We start from the raw sequence: 13,319 nt of genomic DNA on the forward strand, positions 1-13,319 counted from the left end.
ACAAATGCAAATTACATTTGCTATATTTTCTTTATTTAACTTGATAGTGAGCAGCTAAAGGAATTAGGACTTGAAGACCTGCCCAAATACAAAAAGAAGAAGAAACCAAGAAGCAATATTTATGTTTTGAGTAGGTTTAAAACAACTTAGGTGTATTTTTATTTCATTATTTTTTTTAACTGAACAAACACAGTTTGTGTTTATAACCACATAAACTTATTTCTTAGTCACTAAAAATGCTTTTAGTACTTTAGCTTCTTATTTTCTAGACAAATCCTATTAATTCCTGTGGTGTACGGAGTGTACTGTACCTATACCCATGTCCTCTGGCCTGGCATGGCCTTGATGGTTGGAGTACTCGACTCGCAATCTATGGGTCTCAGGTTTATAAGCAGTGAACTGTACCTAAATCCATATCCTCTGGCCTGGCAAGTCCTTGGTTGTTAGGGGACTGGAATTGTAATATGTGGGTTGCAGGTTCATAAGCAGTGCACTGTGTCTACACCCATGTCCACTGGTCTGGCATAACCTTGGTGGTTAGGGTACTCGAACCACAAGCTGTGGGTCACAGGTTTGAATTTCTGTCACTGACCATTCTGACCCTTTCTGCTGTGGAAGCATTATAATGTGATGTTCAATCTCATTATTCATTGGTAAAAGAGTATCCCAAGAGTTGGTAGCAGGTCAGGTTGAGTTGACTAGTTGCCTTCCCTCTAGTCTATCACTGCTAAATTGTAAACAGTTGATACAGATAGCCCTCAAATAGTTTTGTTCAAAATTCAAGAACAAACAGACTAACCCATGCCCTCTACAGGTTTCCTTAGCAGTGCACAACATTTCTACTGTTTTGTATAAAAGTTTCCATAATTATAATGCCATTTTTTTCTTGAATCTTGGTCAGTTGATTTGTTAAATTTGTGACCATAAAGATAATGTTCAAAATCAGTCACATTTTGAGAAATGTTTAATAATTGCTTAGGAGTTGTTCAGTTTGGTTGTGGATTTACTAAAATAGAATTTATAATTACTGTTATGGTTTTCCTTTCTTTAAGTCTGATAACATTTTTACACACACATCTACTTTTATGGACCATTCTTAGGTTAACCTGATGCTGGAGTTGAGAGAATGCTTTATTTGGAACCACAAAATGCCAGTGCACTTTTATCTGTCCAACATAACCTGTGAGATTTATCTCAGCTAAATCTGATAATGACATAACAACGTAACAGTAGTATAGGTAGTCATAAAAAATGCTCTAACATTTCTTATGTTACTTCTCATTCATAACAAAGTAACAGTAGTATAGGTAGTCATAAAAAATGCTCTAACATTTCTTATGTTACTTCTCATTCATAACAAAGTAACAGTAGTATAGGTAGTCATAAAAAATGCTCTAACATTTCTTATGTTACTTTTCATTCAACAGGTTTGGTGGTGGATAAGAATTTTGGTTGTAATTAGATATAGAGTATGTTTTAAAATTGTTTTCTCATGCTGGAACTTGTGTTGCAAATGCTGAGCACATTGTGTGGATATATATTTTTTAATATTCTTAAATTAATCAGGATTCTCATTTCACAAAAGGCTTGGTGCTAGCCTTACATAGGCCTTATGTTATGGCATAATTTTTGTATATGTTTTAAGGCAGCCTAACTGGAAAGGTATAATAAAAACTGCCATCTGGGGCTTCCCAAACTTTGAGAATGGGCTGCATAAATAATTAGTGCATAAAAATACAATAATTGTTTATATACAAAAGTGTTGATCATAATAGTTTTTTTTTTAAATAACCTAAAGATGAAAGATTAGTGACAAACTGTCTTTAACAAAACTGGGCTTTTACAACATGAAATACTTGTATGTAATTGTTTGTAAATCACAACTTAAACTTTAGTGGTTTGAGCAAGAACCAGGTTCAAATAGAAAATAACTTTAATCAGAATTTTATGTAAGCTAATGAAGCTGTTGTTCCTGGAACATGTTTAATACTTTCATTTATGTAGGGATGGAATGATATCAGTTTCCATGGCTCACCACAAATTCCAACTCCCAACATAGATGCACTTGCAGCTAACGGAATCATACTAAACAACTATTATGTGTCTCCTATTTGTACTCCTTCCAGAGGTGCACTTATGTCTGGGCTATATCCTATACATACAGGTAAGTTGAAGATTGAAATCATGTGATAATTCTTCGTATATCCTTTAGTCAGTAATTTAGTAAGCCTAAGTATGTAACAAGCAGAGGAATATAACATATATATGTGATCAGATGAGTACTATAAAACAGTGATGAAAATGAAAACATCATCAGTCATTGCACAAACAACACATATGACAACAAAATATAATAATTAAATAAATTGCAGGATAAGCTACAACAGTAAGACTTTAGAGGTAGATAAAAAGCTATGGTTTAGAAACTTTATATCAATAATATTGATCAAGAACAGGTAACAAACAAGTTAGCAAACAAAATTAAATTAAGTTGAAAAGTTGGATCTAAGACAGTGGTTCTCAAACTTTTTTACCCCATGCACCCTTTTCACCATGTCAGAATGTCATTCTCCCCTTTCCAAGATTGTCTGACTCAAAAAGTACATTCCAAATAATATGCATATAATATTGAATATCTTTTATTTTTTCTATATTAGTACATATATATTTACTTGGATTATTTTGATAATGTAGTTTTACAAATTTAATAACAATAGAAAATTTTGATGAATTTTAAAGCTTGAATACAAGTAATTTTTTTTATTTATTCATAACTAATAGCTTAACAAACTAAAGTTACTGAAGCATACTTCAATAAACAAAGAGTTTGATAGAATATCAGGGTATTGTAATTCATTTTATTCTGATGAAGATCACAGTCAGTGAGAAACCTATGATTGTTTTTATTTCTTTGCCAATTCTTGGATGCGTGGAGAAGTCCATGAAAGGACACAACGCAAGTTATTTTCAGCCTCCAGTCTACTTTGTTGCATAGTTTTCATTTGCAACAGAGTTGAAAAGCCTGATTCACAAATACATGTCAATACAAATGGAAGCAATTTATGGATAGCTCTTTCTGACACTTTTGGATAGGGATCGCACATCAATGGCCAAAATTCTGTGACTTATTTCTCATGGAACATATCTCTTGCTCTTGAATCAGTCTTCAGCTCCAGAAATTCATCTTGACAATCATCAGGAACTTTTTCAACTGACAATTTAAATGGATTTTGCACTAAATCCAACTCCTCATCACTGTGTTCAGGAAAATATTGATTGAATTCATTTTACTGTGCTGTCAAATGCTGCAAAATTTCATTTTTTGCAAATTCTTGAAGCACTTGCTTTTCACCACCAGTAACAAGAATTGATGGCAGTTTCTCAAACATTGTAACATTTTTTATCTTGACCTTTCTCTTTCAACTTTACAGCTTGCTTATGAAAGCTTTCAATGTATCCATGAATTTTATGATATTTGTATTCTTTCCTTGCATCTGAAGATTCAGTTTATTCAGCTGCTCAAAAATGTCAACCAAACAGGCAAGGTGCATGATCCATTCCTCATCATCCAGCCAGGCAAAAAATTTCCATCTTACCCTGAACTTCAAAAAATAATTTGAGTTCATCTCTGAGCTCAAGTACTCGCTGAGTTATGTTTTCCTCTTGAAAGCCATCGAACATTTGTGTGGAAAAGAATCAAGTGATGTACTGCATCCATGTCAGTACATAACTGCTTGAACAGTTGTGAGTTGAGAGCTCCTCCTTTGACAAAATTCACAATTTGAATTGTTTGATCCAAAACCTTCTCTAGTGGAGCTGGAAGTGTTTTTGAGGCCAGTGCCTGATGATGGAGCATACAGTGAATGCCTTTCACTTTTGGAGCTCACTTTTTCACACAAATTTGAAATTAGATTTTGTCCCTAATGAAGCTGGTGCTCCATCTGTATAGCACTCACAGACATTATCCTACAAAAGATTTTCAGATTCAAAGAAAGATGAAACCTTTTCCAAAATATCTGAGGCCTTGGTAGTTGTTTCAAGAGGATAACAGAAAAGAAACACCTGAATGAACATATCTTGCAAATACCAGCAACTGGTGACACAATACCACATCATTTGATTCATCAAGTTCAATTGGAAATATGCCAAATGCTGCAGAGTTGATCTCCTGCACAACTTCATCCTCGATGTCAATGGTCATGTTGCTGATTCTCCTTTGAACAGTACTGTTTGATAGTGAAACTGCTGCAAGTTTTTTCTCCAGTCCATTTCCAAAGACAGTTTTCACCATTTTGAGAGTGCAAGGTTTGATCAAAGTTTCTTCAATTGTATGTGGTTTTTTCTGCTTTGCTGTCTCCAATGCTACATCATAAGAAGCATCAATAACCTTTTGATTCATTTCTTGAAATGCCCCTGTTGAATCCAGCTTTGTCTTTTTGAGAGCATTCCCATAATGTTCAAAAAAGCTTTTGTCCTTGTGTTGAGGATGAACATTCTGCAAATGTTGCTTCAACTTTGTTGGTTTCATATACTCATTTGACAAAGCTTTGCTACAAATAGCACATTGAGGATTTCCTTCTCCATTGATGATGATGGATATGAATTCATGTTTAATATGTGAATAATCTACCCTCTTTTTTTGACATTCATGATGGGCTTCAAATTCTGTGAATAAAAAAACAAGAATAAGTCAAAGATAACTATAAATGGAACATTTCCTCAGATTAGAAAGTGAAATATTTATCTTTATTTTTAATTTAATCTGTGATATTCAATAAACGTTATTGAATGTCACAGAGTAACTTAAAAACAAACTAGAATTCTACAGATTGTACATGATCTACACTTTATTTAATAAATGTGATGTCCTGTAGATTATGTACAATCTGTAGAATTGGAGTTTGCAGAAAGATCAATATTCCAACAGTTTGAGTCTGCCAATCTGTAGTCCCAATTCCCCCTTCCCCGAAACCCTAAAATTCTTCCCTGGTTGAGAACCCCTGATCTAAGAGTTTAAACCTACATTAGATTTAATAGTTATAGCAATAATACTTTACGGGCTTTTACTGCAGTGTCTACAAATATTCACGGGCAGTGAGTGCTAGTATGATGTGTTGTGTGTTTATTTATTGTTCAAGGGTATGTTTCTGAATTTGTATATTTGTACTCTTGTTTTGCAAGAGAATGTTCATATTAACTATTGAATATTTGGTATAGTGACTATAGTTTTCTTAACATTTAAGAAACAATTTGAATTCTTTATAAAATGCATGTCAAGGAAGACTATATAAGATGGTTTATTGAACCAGCTAATTACTTTATCACAATAAATTTTGAGTTTATATTTTTAATTAAACACATACAAATAAAAGAACAGTAGCAAGAGGTTGAATTTCTATTGAGACATTATTTATGTTAGGTATATTGTTAGTTATATGGAATGTGTATAATCTGTAAAACTTGAAGAAATAAAATGATTTATTATATCATTAAATAAGCTGAATAGTACAACTTTGTTTTACCTAATAATTCGAAAGAAACTTTGTAACAATTGAAAGCATTTCAAAATTGTGTCAGAAGTGAGATTTGTTTGTTTGGAAAAAATAAAATATAAAAGATCACAATATAAGCTCAAAGTTAAACAAAAACTGTGCTGATGAAATACTGGAAAGAAGACTAAGAAGGAAAGGGATGGAAAGAGACAGAAGCTTAAAACTAGATCAAGAAGAAAGAAAGGAGAATTCAATAGAAGAACTACAAAATCAGTTTAACCAAAGAAGCCATACAGACTATAGAAATTCATGTTTAAAAAGCCATTATAAATGTACAAAACAATTATAAGAAACAAGATAAACAATGTATAAAAGAATGTCAAAACTAGAATAAAACATCTAAAGATTGAATTGGCAAATAAAAGGATCAAACCAGCCACATTTTTCTCTGCATCTCCAGAAGAAATCCAACCTCTGCAGCCATTGGTTATGTAATACCAATTATGAAAGATCATCTGTTCTTCAACCATTATAACTACTGACATGACCATACAACCTTTCTAATGTACTACAGCTACAATAATACTTCCATCAGGTTATGAAATTTAACAGGACAGCTCAGCCACATTGCCTACTTGAAAAAAACAAAGATTATGATAGAAAGTTACCTGGATAGGCATATTGGGCACATTTTTAAATAATTTTCAAAGTTAATGGTATACAGAGAGTAATGTAATGAATAAATTGTTGTGTAAGTTCAAAAGGACTGGCTTAAACAGTATTAAACAACCTCCTAGCAGAGAGCTGTAATACAAGGCATTAGTGGTCACCTTACTAAATGGATTTAAAATGTTACATCAGTTGGAAGTTTAGGACTAGAGTAAGGAAGATGGATAAGATCTTAGCTGAAGATCTATAAGGGTTTATCAAATTATCTTATTACCCAGAGTTTATCACGTCAAGTGGTGGATTCATTGGTACATAATAATTTAATAGGTACCATAGTGGATGAAAATAGGCAAATTAGAATAAATTAAAGTAAATATATAACTTTAAGGAAATTTGAATTAATTAAACTTTCAGATATACGTAAACAACTACATTTTCCATGAAGAACATAAAGAGATTATCAAATCAAATAGTGTAGAAACACCAACTCATTTTGATGTAGAATTCTATTCGAGTTAATTGGACAACTGTTAACTCAGAATGTGAGAAGTTAGTCAGGGTACAGTTGTGATTTAAAAAGGTATATTACCAGTAACTGTAAACAAAGTACTAGAAAATAGAAACTTCTCCCAAAAATATGCAGGAAAACTGCTCTGCTATAAGTGTGGTAATATGGATTTCAAAGATTGTGATGAATCAGCCAAGGATGCATTATTATCTTGAAGATTAAAATACTTTATCTATTCTAGTTGAAATAACAAGTGCATTATTTAAATAGACAAGCCAAGAAGCCAGTGGATGCGATAATGGGAAGCCTTACAACATGTTGATTAATAATGGTTAAACAAGTGCTATTGCTTGACCTAATGTCGTAAATGAAAAGAAAAGGTGGGAACGTTCTTCATAGGTGAAGCAAACATTGGATTGATTGGAAGAGCAACCAGTCATAAAGTTCAAAGACAAGGAAAACTGAAAATCACCCTTATGGTCAAAAGCTTCAGAGCACAACATGATGTATGAGTAATTGTCATTTAGAAAAAATGTATGTTGGTAAATGATGTCATATGCAAACAAAGATATGAGATTAGACTTGGTCCATGTGATTGAACATTCATGATCAGGGAATTTACTTGCATTATATGACAGTTAAACCATCAAAGATTGTATTTCCAATGAGAACAATGAATGAAGTAAATGATGTTAACGACAAAAACCTTAAAATAAATGAGAAAAATTAGACATCTTGTCCAAGAATGTATATATTTTGTGAATAAATTTTGTTACAGAAGTGTAATATATCTGTGGAATGGATATAAGAGTTTGGATGAAATAAACTGCTTATTTGTTAGTAAAGAAAAAGTAATATTTACGTATATTTTTACTTTAAACCAGAAGGAACTGTTTTATATAATAACTTGCTATATAGCTGAATTCTTAACTTGCACAAATGTATAAACGTACCCCAGGTCTTCAACATCGCAACATTGCTGCAGCACATCCTTTTGGGTTGCCCTTAAACCTGGTTCTTCTACCTGAATACTTGAAAACCTTTGGTTATGACACACATGCTATTGGAAAGGTATTGTGAAGAACAGATTAATTCTCAGAAAGCTTACTTTGCTTTTAGCTTTTCTTTTTGCTTGTTATAATATTTAATTTAATTTTGTTTAAAAAAATTACAGTGTACAATAGTACAGACAGATAATACCAGAAAAAGTCTTTGTAGATCCCATAGAATCAAAGGCTTCAAATGAACTTTATTTCGTAATAAGTTTTATTTTTTCCATAATTCCAATATGGCATACTGCTGGAGGTGGTGCAAATGTGTTGGTTAATTTAGATAGAAAAGCCATTTTTTAGACCTATTCAGTATCTTTTTGCAACAGCCATTCCTGCCAGCTTCAGCCTTCTCCTCTTCAGTTTCATTGTTTGAAGACTTCAATTCTTCATGCTGTAATTACTCCCTCTATTGCAGATTGTGAGGTTCTATTGCTTTTAGAGATGTGTCCTTCCATGACAACCTTTATTTCCCTGAGTCAGACTTATATGCAGTCTCTTCCATGGTCTCTTTATGACCAGTGAAATATCATGAGAGATCCTTTGATGGTTCTTATTACCTTTCCTATTATCCTGGGCAACAATCTGCAATGATGTTTGAACAAGACATACGTGTCAGTAGGTGTTCTGCTTCCTCATCTAGATTTACAAATTTTCATAGATGCATCCTTTCAGGGATGGAGACATGGGTCGATCAGCAGGAAGCTTCATTGTCTGCCTCTAATAGGTCTTGTCATATCAACATCCTGGAGCTTTTTTATGTATGTCGTGCTTTGGTTCATTTTCTCTGTTGGCAGAAATTAGCGGGTAATGATTATTTCCAACAATTTTATGGTGGTTACTTATATCAATCATCAGGGCAGCATCTATTTGCAATCCTTCTGTATTCATACATTGGATCATTTTTTGGGACCCATGTACTAGATATTCATATCACTGCATGTTATATTCTGGGTGCTTTCAATCTTGTCACAGATCAGCTTTTCTATCCAGACAAAGTTTATCTGACAGAGTGATTTCTCAATCCTCCTGTTTTCTAGTAGTTTCTAACTTCAGTAGGGTATTCTTTACATCAGTGCTTTTGCTACATACTTCAGCCACAAATTGCCTCTGTTTTGGTCTTGGATTCTTCAAACTCTTGCTCTGGCTGTCAATGCTTTCAGCCAAGACTGAATACCTGTGTGTTCATCCTCTCATTTGACTTCTTCATTGATTGATTTTGATTATATATGCCACTCTCTATCGAGTCCTAGTGATTGTACCTTACTGGCAAGTTTCACTATGGTTTTGACAGCTTATTCAGCTCCAATTTACCCCTCCATTACCTCTTCTTCTGACTTCATCCCTTTTCATCAACCATGTTCACTGGTGCTTCATCCATTCCTTCCTATCTTTTCTGGTTTTTATTCAGTCTGTGGCAAGGATATCTGACTTGTCCAAACAGCTATCTTATTTTCTAGCTCAATTCATTAGTCCTTTCTCCATGGATTTTTATCAGTTTAAGTGGATCTCTGATTTCAGTGTTTTCCCTGCTTAATCCACTGTTTCTGATATTGCCTGGTTTCTCACTTGGCTTTTCAGTCATGGGTCTTCTGTCACATCGATCTCAGGTTATCGAGTGCCTTTCTCCCACACCTTTCATATTTCCCAACACCATAGGGTATTTACCTCTCCTGCTCCTTTTCTGTTTATGCATTTCTTCTGGATTCATTATCCAACATGGTATGCTGCCCTTGTGGGATGAGATATTAATGTGGTCCTCCGTTACATCACTTTTCCTCCATTCAGACTACTCTCCACTCTCTTGTTTCACCTTTCCTTTAAGATCTATTTCTTTCTCCTCTTAGCATGTAAACGTTGAAAGTTTGATTTATTTACCATCAGTATTTCATGTACTCTTTATCATTCTGCATATCTTCTCACTTATCTGTATCATTTTTTGCTCCCAACAATTTTAGCAGCTCATGAGTGTAACTCATTTTCACCAATTTTCATTCCTTTCATTTCCCATCTTTATTCTTGGCCTAATCTGGATAGATTTCTATGTCCTGTACTTGTGCTTCACTGTTATATTGTCTGCAAAGCTTTCTTCTGTGGTGTTTGTCCTTCCTCTTTATTCCTTGACAGTCATTTTGTTCATGATCTTTCTCTATCTACCCTTTCCAGTTAAGTTTGACTTTTAATTTCATTGGGTTATTCCTTTTTTTCATCTTTTTTCTCGTTCTTTGTTCTGGGTGTCTTCTCATCATATTTGACACCTTACCTTTTCATTGGAGTCTCACCTTTGTCATGCATTGGAAGAAGTTCTTCAATAAGGCATCTGGACAACCCCTAATACATTCATCTTTAATTATTTACATAGTATCATGGATTTTTTTCTTCTTTGAACTATTGTCTTCTGTTTGTAGCCATTCTTCAGACTTCAGTGAAACTTTGACTAGAAAAGTTTTTTTTTTAATTCTTCATTTCATTCATTATTATTCACTGTATCAATTAGTGCCTAACCAGGTATTCTTCGACCAATCAAATCTGTGGTTTAAGGCCATGTTTACTTACATATTATATTTGCATGACCACACAGTACACACTATAAAAATGTGGTGTTCCACAAAATTACTTATGGATTTATCATTGCAATGAAAATGCATAAAAATGTGCCTGTTCCAGACTGTACTCACCCTTGGATTACATGGGTAAAGCAGAAGGGGATAGCTGCTCATCCCTGCCAGGCCTTGTATTGAATAAATTGGTATGGTTTGCTTTTAAAAGTTTAGTAGTCACCTGTTGCACTGTCTCAGGAGTTGTCATTCCTCAGGACTTTCCACTATATTTTTTCCTTTCTTCTAGTGGAATTTGAGAGCCTTTACCACTATTGAGTTCCAAACTGTTGGAGTGATAGACAGTGAAGGCATCCTCCTGAAAGGGTTAATGAAATACAAACAAAATATAGAAACGATTATAAAACCATTCAGATGATAGTAGGATGATGGTGTTCTGCTGGTGTAGATGATGTGATATCCTCCAATATGAAATAAATATAAATGGGAGTGAGCTGTAATTTTTGCAGTTTGCTCCTTTGATTGGGATCTCTCATCCTACTCCAGTGCAGATGTCAGTTCCTGAATTTAGTGTTGAACCAATTAATGTAAGTTCTCACACATATATTACAGATATCATGTTCCTCCCTCAATAATACATTTGTTACTCCATCCATGTGGTGGGTCACAGTGGAAGTATTTTCACATTATTATGGTTCTTTTTCCACTATACTTTGCTGCTTATTATTCCAAGGATGTTACTGTGCTAGGGACAATTCCAGAAAATTTTCATATTAAGGGAGATGTTTATATTATGCAGACATCTTTTTGATACCAGATGTTAGGTTCCTGGATCGATCTATCACATTCTTATTTTAAAATGGGCTCCACTCATGGGTCTGGGGGTTCTTTATTCCATCTGCTCTCAGTAACTTGAGGTGACAATAATATGTTTGTCAACATACAGACAACAGGGTATCTACCTTCATCAGATGGCTGGGTTTTGGATTGTAGTTAACTTGTGTTATGTATTGTGATTTATCTTGGATGAGAATTCAATTTATTATGTTATGCATTACAATTGAATAGGCCTGAAGCTAAGATTATTAATACAGCCTTCTTTTATAATACAAATATATTTTTATGTACAAAAAAACTGTATAATGTATAATAATGATTATTACAAATAATGATTTATGTACAAAAGTTTCAGAAACTTAGAAACAGTATTAAATCTTTTATCTGGTCTGGAATTGGATATCTTATTAAAAGTTCATGATGAGTAAAGTAATTCTGAGTTGATTAGGTATAATTTATTTAATGGAGAGCTAGCTAGGTCTTTGCTGATCACATGTGAGTTTTACACCATTGAAGTTATGTAATGTATTAATAAAAATACTAATGTCCTATGTTAATCCACTGAAGTAAAACAGTTTATAATGCTGGAAATATATAAATATTTCTTTTCAATATCTGAAGTTCCACATTAGTAAGCATAATCACAGTTATAGCTTCCAAGGTTTATAGTTACCAACTGTAGCAAACCAGTAATATACACTGTTTCTTGGCTTCTTGCACAGGTTACATTTTATAAGTGTCAGACAAATTTCTAGACATTGTAGCTAGCCCAAGAATACTGAAGATGCACTAGGGCTTTCATAAAACATATATTGTTGATTCTTGTACTTGAAAATATTCTACAAATTTAGTGAACAGGTGGGAATTTCACAATATACATTTAGCAGTATAAGTTACATGCATTTCTAAATATACATTTAACTGAAACAAACATTGATATTAAAATAAATATATAATAGTAAATCCATCACACTTAAAACCTATGTGATCCTCTTTCCTACTCCAACATGGATGTAAGTTCAAGTTGGCCTGGGTTTTGGATTGTAGTTTACTTGCCAGAGGTATGATTCTATTTCCTATCCTTACTTGGATATCAGTGCCCAGTGGCCATGTTTTGGATTTTAATTGACTTACCAATCACATGATCCTCATCCAACCTCTGTATGGATGTTTGTTTTCAGGGGTATGGGTTTAGGATGTACTTAACTTTCTGCATACAGTCTGATGCTTCTTAACCACTCTACACCTAGAACACGTCCTTTTAATTTTATCCACTTTTATATTTTTTGGGATAGAGTTTTATAAGCATAGTATGATTTGGTTCACTATCCAGCCTTAATTCTCTTAAACTTTGAATGTGCTCCTCTGTTTTTCTGTCCATACATTTGGCATCTTTTAACAATGGGCAAAGAGTATACCTGTTTCAGAAGTAGTGCAGTCACTCAAATCAGATCGGCCTGGCATGGCCAGGTGTGTTAAGGCGTTCAACTCATAATCTGAGGGTCGCGGGTTCGAATCCCTGTTGCACCAAACATGCTTGCCCTTTCAGCCATGGGGGCATTATAAAGTGATGGTCAATCCCACTATTCATTGGTAAAAGAGTAGCCCAAGAGTTGGCAGTGGGTGGTGATGACTAGCTGCCTTCCCTCTAGTCTTACACTACTAAATTAGGACCAGCTAGCACAAATAGCTTTGAGTGAAATTCAAAACAAACAGACAAACAAGCAAATCAGATCTTAGAATCTGACTGTTTCATCATTAGACACTTTAAAAGGATGCTTCATTCTTTCCCCCACACGGGTCTCTCTACTTATTAGATTTGGTTTCTAGCTATTTATGTGAGAAAAGGTAATGTGTGTATCAGAGGTTATAATTTTTTTTTACTGAAAATGTATTTCTGAAAGGTACATCTCACTTCCCACTCTTCCTTCACATTAAAAACTGGCACTTCTATCTCTTGCCAAAATGCAAAGTGAAAATGCAGTAAAACTGAATAGAGGAAGTGACATACATCATAAGAGCAAGTCACGCACTTATTGAGAGTTGTTGCATGAGAAATGCATTGGAATCAGTCAATTCCAACTGAGGGGAGATAAAATGTTTGTGGCATGCATAAAAAAGTTTTGTTTATAGAAGGCAGCACTGAAGGAGATTAGCTATTCTGGGAGAGATGATAATTACTTATCTGAAGTACATTTTCAGTATA

General features: G+C 33.9%; 1 protein-coding gene across 4 annotated transcripts in view; it reads left to right on the forward strand.

The window, feature by feature from the left end:
• LOC143255948 (arylsulfatase B-like) overlaps nucleotides 1-13,319 on the forward strand; it is an 81,145-nt gene that overhangs the window by 42,893 nt on the left and 24,933 nt on the right. For 2 of the 4 annotated variants that reach the window (XM_076512413.1, XM_076512415.1), the window contains exons 3-4: nucleotides 2,005-2,164; nucleotides 7,628-7,740. In XM_076512413.1, coding sequence (XP_076368528.1) covers nucleotides 2,005-2,164; nucleotides 7,628-7,740 — 273 coding nt within the window. The remainder of the gene's footprint in view (nucleotides 1-2,004; nucleotides 2,165-7,627; nucleotides 7,741-13,319) is intronic. The other 2 variants (XM_076512412.1, XM_076512414.1) reach the window with 1 other exon arrangement.

The sequence above is a fragment of the Tachypleus tridentatus genome, chromosome 7 (assembly GCF_004210375.1).
Source record: "Tachypleus tridentatus isolate NWPU-2018 chromosome 7, ASM421037v1, whole genome shotgun sequence".
Classification (NCBI taxonomy): domain Eukaryota; kingdom Metazoa; phylum Arthropoda; class Merostomata; order Xiphosura; family Limulidae; genus Tachypleus; species Tachypleus tridentatus.